A 6,000-nucleotide genomic window follows, 5' to 3' on the forward strand; every position below is an offset into this window, starting at 1 on the left:
AGACTATAAGGACTAACAGGACAAGTCCAGAGGAGGGCCACAGAGACGATCAAAGGGCTGAAGCACGTCTCCTACAAAGAGGGGCTGAGCAACTTGGGGTTGTTCAGCCCAGACAGAAAGCTCCAGAGAGACCTTATAGCAGCCTTCCAGTACCTAACACAACTAGCCATACAAAAATCTCATATAGCTCCACACATTAATTGAATAGGTTTTAAAAGACAACAAGTACTTTGCACCAAGAACCACTTTTTGCCTTGCAGACACGGTGTTAGTTAGCTCTTTCCATCCGCTGCCTCATGATCTGCCATCACAACTTCCTTACTCAATAATTCGATTGCTTTTGTGTATGGCCTCATGGAAGGCCCCTCTTCAGTGAGGGGTTTGCCTAATTGAAGAAAACATCCTCTCAGTTGCTGAAACTAGCTCAATCCTGCGCTGTCACACAAATTCCTCCTCCACACGGGGCCAACATCCAGGTTATTTCTGCATATTTTATGCCTTGCTACCTCCTGCCTCAACAACAGGGCCAACAGCACAGATGGAAGGAGAGCTGCCCTGCCCTCCCGTCACCTGCACCTCCCAGCAAAGCTAATTAAGAGCTGGTATTCCCTTACTCATTGTAGCTTCCCTCACATTCCACGTGAGGCAAGAAAGTCCAGAAAAGCTTCAGCATCTGGGGTATGGAATACGTAATTACACACCCCTGTAACATGGCCCTTTCCAGGGGATTTCCAACCAGTCCTCTGGACACTGTTGACTCCTGGGGACCCCAGATCCTCTCAATTTTCCACACCTTTCCTTCTCAACACAAACCTGCATACCACTCTCAAGAAAGTACTTAAAAGCCTGCAATTAAGGCCCAAAAGGCCTAAGTGCATCTTTCTCCAAACTAGCTAAGCATTCTGCAAGCAGAGTGAGGCAATACAGCAGATGTGTGACAGCACACCCAGCGTGTCTTTATGCCACTCCCCAAACTCCTGACATACCTTTTCAGAGGCTCAACTCAAAGATGGAGAAGCTCCATCAGGAAGAAAAGTAATTGGTTATATGCAACTAGGAATAGGACAGTGGCTATAGCATGCTTGCAAGCCTTGAAAACTCCTCCTACTAACACTCTAGTCACTGAGCACATGCTTGTGACCATTTTTTCCACAAGATGGAATCTAGGGACAGAGAGCTGTTCCTAAACAGCAGCTGCCGAAGCCAGGATGAGATAGCTTAGTGGCAGAAAAGACTTGGAGAAGTCACTGGATCACTGCCTTCTGCATTACATACTTTACCTGCCCGTGATCTGGGAGGAGGACACGCAGATGGACAGTTAATAGACACATTGACAACAACAGACAATTTACACAAAGTCCAGGCTTTCAATCAAGATGGAACAGAGGAAAAGCTCGCTAAAGTTCTAGTTCAAAGTAAGACTTCAATAATTATGCTTTTAAATAACAATTAAAATTTATAACAGCTAAAATAAAGCATACACATTTCGATACAGCAGTTTTCTATTTTATTATTTATAAAACTTTTTCCTATATCCTCTGTTGATAAGTAAGGTCTACAAAAAAACAGCAACAATTTTTTACTCCATGGGCAGCCTTATATTGACAGAACTCAATTAATTTGAGATCGGGTACCTCATGATTGATGACAGTCCAGCCACAGGACGAATCACTGTCACTGGAATTTTCAGACATTTTCAAAGCACACTGCAAAGAAACGTAGATTCTTTTAACATGCAAGGTATGTAATTCCAGTGCTCGCTTGACAAATAAGAAAAAAAAGAAGAACCAAAATCATGTCATCACACAACATTACACATTAAGTCACACGTTATTTTGAAATTGAGGAAAAAGAAGAAAAAATATGATGTAGACCAAAAATATATTATTTTGCACATATCCCTATTGTCATTTATGCTTGAAGCAAATGCAACTTCTCTTGCTACGTACCTATTTCAGCCAGCCAAAAAGCTCTTAGACTAGCTAAAACACATGGTAAACTAGCCAGTAAATCAATAATTAAGTTTAAAATTTGCTTGAAGCATCATTGCTTAAAGACACGTTTCAGTAGGTGAAGTCATTTTTGAATTGTTACAGGCGTAGGATCTATAATTTACTCAAGAAAAACAGCTTTTCTTGGATGAGGTACTAATTTAGGATCTTTTGAAACTAGTTTTCTTCAACTTCTGGGCAAAATAATGCTTCTGTTAACTCTTTTCAAGTACTCCTAAACATTTTACTTTCTATGACACTACTGGATGACTTTACTAATTATTTTCAGGACAACTTTCTGGCAGCAGCTCTCTGCCTGTTTATTCTCCTGGATGAGGAATACAGAGTACCCATTATTGTTACATGCTTAGATTACTTCTCAAAGTTCTTTAAAAGATTTCAAAAAGAAATGTAATGCACTTCTTGTTCTTTAAAATACTTTTTCAAAGTTAAGCTGTTAAATAAAATTGATTATGGTTATATCATTGGGGGAAAAAAAAAAACTTCTTAAAAACAGTACAGGCAGCTTATTGCTTCTGTGTTACATAATGCATCCAGAGTAATGAAATCACAAAGCAGATCCCGGTTCAATAAGGCTTCTGTATTCCAGAGAATTCTGACAACTTGATCCATCTGCCTTATTTCTCACACATAAAAACTTCTGGTAAGACCACAAAGCAAACACATCAGTTAACAACCAACGGAGTTATCAGACTTCCAGAGAAACTGAATTTCCATTCTGAAGCCCTAATTTGAATACAGTTGTCATTGTCCCTTTCCCTTCCCTCATCTGCGCTTCTCTTAGAATATCAGCTAGGCGGTCAGGCTTTACTTACTTATTTATTAAAACCATACCAGCTCCTTTCATAGACAAAAAAAATGTATGTATCTGTTGACACAACTGCGTTTATAATCTGAAAAGGGCACACTTGGAAGAGCAGAGTCAGTGCTGGACACAGGCATGTCTGTCTTCCTCTAGCCAACTCAGCACTTCACCCTGGGCCCTGGCGAAGTCCACCCAAATGCCATCATAAGCTCCCTCTCCATCCAGATCAGACCGGCAGGTAACGGAGCACTGCATAAAACCAGCTCCTCTGAACACACAGCTGCAGCCTCAGGTTCCCATGTAGCCATTTAGCACCTGTCTTCCCCCCCTAAACCACAGCTTCAAGACATAGCCACGTGCTCTCTGTATAATCCAAAAATATTCAAAACAAACACAGGGACAAGCAGCCAAATAATCATTACTTTGTACTACTTGCTGCCCTCAGTAAATGCCCTTGAGGTACTTACTGTGTTTAACCAAAATGCTGTACTAATGTTGCACGGTTAACTGCATACAGGTGACTGGTCTCCAAGAAATTTTAAAAGCAAGAAAATAACAGAATAAAAAAAATAACAACTTCAAAATCATGGAGTTGATCAGTATGGCTACAGTATTTATCAGAATGGTGACAGACAACATGATGCGAGACTGAAAGGCAGCCCTAGGGTCGCTATATTCCTACAAGCATAAAGCAAAGCATTTTATTGCTTATAATTATTTACATCCAAAAGATCAAAACAAGCTAAAAAGCTTGAACAGAAGAATAATTAGGCGCACTGCTGCTAAAATTTAATCAGCACCTGAACAGCTTAGTTCTGTAAGAGATGAATAAAACCTTGTAGTCACAACTAAACCTGAGCTCAAACGCTGTTTGTGCGTTGAAGGGCCTGGCAGCTGCCCTGCGCCCCACGGCTGGTCCTGCTCCCCAGCCTGCGATCTGTCACCAAACGACAACGAGCCACTAACAGCCAGGAGGCGTTTCTCCTCCAAGCCCACAGACTCTGAGCACTCTTAGCTCTACCCTCCTGGAATCAGGTATTAAAAATAAACGAGGCAGCAGCTCCGTGCAGCACACACACACACAGCGCCCGCACAGCTACCGGCTGACAAAACAAACCCCCCCCCCCCTCCGGCACCGCGTCCTGTTCACCCCCGCACCTGCGGGGCCGGGGCCAGCCCCAGCCCCGGGGCCAGCCCCAGCCCCAGCCCCAGCCCCAGCCCCAGCCCCAGCCCCAGCCGAGCCGAGGGACGGCCCGGGGGCAGCCGGGAGCAGCCGAGGGCCCTCGGAGTTCGCTGCGGCCCCGCCGCCTACCTGAGCGCGGCCCGCCCGGGCCGGCCGCACCGCCGGTGACGCCGCCACAAAACAACAACGACCCGCCCGGGCCGGCGCCTGCGCGCGGCGGCGGCGCCCCGGGGCACGCCGGGGAGCGTAGTCCCCGCCCCGCCGAGGCCCCGCCGCCCGGCCGCCCCCCGAACTACAGCACCCGAAGCGCCCCGCGGCCGGCGGCCGGCCCCGCCCCCAGCCGGCGCCCCCCGGGCTGCCGTTGCTATGGCAACGCGGCGGCGCCGCCGAGCTCGGGCTCCAGGCCGCGGAGCCCTCGGCGGGCGGTGCGGGGAGGGCCGGGGACGGGGCCGGGCCCCGAGGGGCGCGGGGAGCGGGCTGGCAACGAGCAGAGGGAAAAGAAGGGGCGGGCGTGGGGCCGTGCCCCCAGGGAAGGCGGCGTGGGGAGGGGGGGTGGGCGCTGCTGCAGCCCCCACCCTTCCGTACGGTACCAACGGGAAACCCCAAAGCCAAACAGAGCCGGGTCTGCGCGGCAGCTGATTAGCAAGGGTAATAAAAATAGCTGCTGTTGCTCAAGATTAGCACCGGCACAGAAAGTGATGCAAATGCAGGCGGTGTTACTGCACGCTCTGCGGGAGGCCCGTTATCGCTAAATAAGGTCACGCTCCAGCAGCCTGACGCTCCTCGACCTGGGCTGTGCGTGTGCTTCAGGGCATGCCTTGAGCAACATCTGCTCTGCCCACAAACATGTAACAAATCTGAAATGCTGTGCTCTGTTACTTGAAAGGCTGAGTTGAATCTATTTCTTCAGCAGGGAAAGATGACAACTTCTGCTGAGAAGCTGCCCTTGGGTCCCAACACTGGGAAAAAGCAATCTTCTCATGTGCCTGTCTGCGCAAATCCTGGCAATCCTGTGTTTTCCTGCATGCTGGACCCCAGAACGCTGATGACCAGTAGCTCTTCGAGAAAGCCTCAGGTTTTACTGTTTAAAACAACTTCAAGTGAATACGGTGCTATACCACCTACTTCACAGATGTTGCCTTGTACTTACCATCCAGCAGATCAAACATTTACAAAACACTTACTCACCTGTGGGTCATCTCAAGATGGTTATTTGAATACTGCAATTGACAGAAGTCGGGTATATGACTACCCCAATTTGCAGCATACTCTGTAAAAATGGCTCTCAATTTTCTCAGACTTAGCCTAGACACCGAGCTTTAAGAAAAGAAATCTGACTGTTAGTGACAGTTATTCCCAGAATGACTGAAATGTTTGATATAACTTGGTTTTGCTGGGTTGAACAAGATGCATCAAAAAGGATGTAGCACATTTGATGATATACTTCTCTGAATCAGACCTAAACCTGTAAAAATAAAGCTTTTGAAACTGGGATCATAAATGTGTTACTCAAGCATGTAAAAACAGTTAAGTGCAAGAGTCATTTCACTTGAAGGCTTATGTTTTAATTAAAAGTATTTTCTGCTTTTAAAACTTAAGGTCAGTCTCCACATTCCTGCACCTCAGGACACTAATATCAACATAACAAATATGACTTAGATACAGTATATGTATCACCAGCTCAGGTGTTGAAATCATCAAGTTTAACATCCATCTGCTCCCAATGTAATTAAATGAGACAAGGTGGTGTTACTCATACCACCAAAGACACCTGCTTCCCTAACTTTCCTCTAGAGAGGGCACTGTGTCTATTTCACAGCAGTAGAAAACGTGCCTGTCTACCTCAGAAAGAGCCTTTAGTAATTGTAACAAATCACTGCAATACAAATATCTTATGAAGATGTACACAAATTGTTCTAACAGACTCCAAAACCAAAACAGAGAATTAGGGACTTGCAATTTGTAGTCATTCAGGTTGGATCCCAGGAAGCCGCTATTAG

General features: G+C 46.2%; 2 protein-coding genes across 3 annotated transcripts in view; one reads left to right on the plus strand and one right to left on the minus strand.

Moving 5' to 3' along the window:
* Positions 1-4,204, minus strand: part of CCPG1 (cell cycle progression 1) — a 25,458-nt gene extending 21,254 nt beyond the window's left edge. Inside the window, exons 1-2 of one of the 2 annotated variants that reach the window (XM_032195166.1) lie at positions 4,130-4,204; positions 1,635-1,706 (exon numbers count right to left, since the gene is read on the minus strand). In XM_032195166.1, the coding sequence (XP_032051057.1) occupies positions 1,635-1,694 (60 nt within the window). In that variant the 5' untranslated portion in view covers positions 1,695-1,706; positions 4,130-4,204. Of the gene's footprint in view, positions 1-1,634; positions 1,707-3,284; positions 3,306-4,129 lie in introns of those variants that run through there. The other variant, XM_032195167.1, reaches the window with a different exon arrangement.
* Positions 4,205-4,581: 377 nt separating this feature from the next.
* C11H15orf65 (chromosome 11 C15orf65 homolog) lies at positions 4,582-5,528 on the plus strand. The gene is made up of 2 exons (XM_032195196.1): positions 4,582-4,648; positions 4,911-5,528. The coding sequence occupies exon 2, from the start codon at positions 4,920-4,922 to the stop codon at positions 5,274-5,276; it is 357 nt and encodes a 118-aa protein (XP_032051087.1). The 5' UTR covers positions 4,582-4,648; positions 4,911-4,919; the 3' UTR covers positions 5,277-5,528.
* Positions 5,529-6,000: the final 472 nt, after the last annotated feature.

The sequence above is a fragment of the Aythya fuligula genome, chromosome 11 (genome assembly GCF_009819795.1).
Source record: "Aythya fuligula isolate bAytFul2 chromosome 11, bAytFul2.pri, whole genome shotgun sequence".
Lineage (NCBI taxonomy): Eukaryota > Metazoa > Chordata > Aves > Anseriformes > Anatidae > Aythya > Aythya fuligula.

Bases quoted from the DNA above. Each gene is read 5' to 3' on its own strand.
- C11H15orf65 (XM_032195196.1), top strand. From the start codon at position 4,920: ATGACAACTTCTGCTGAGAAGCTGCCCTTGGGTCCCAACACTGGGAAA.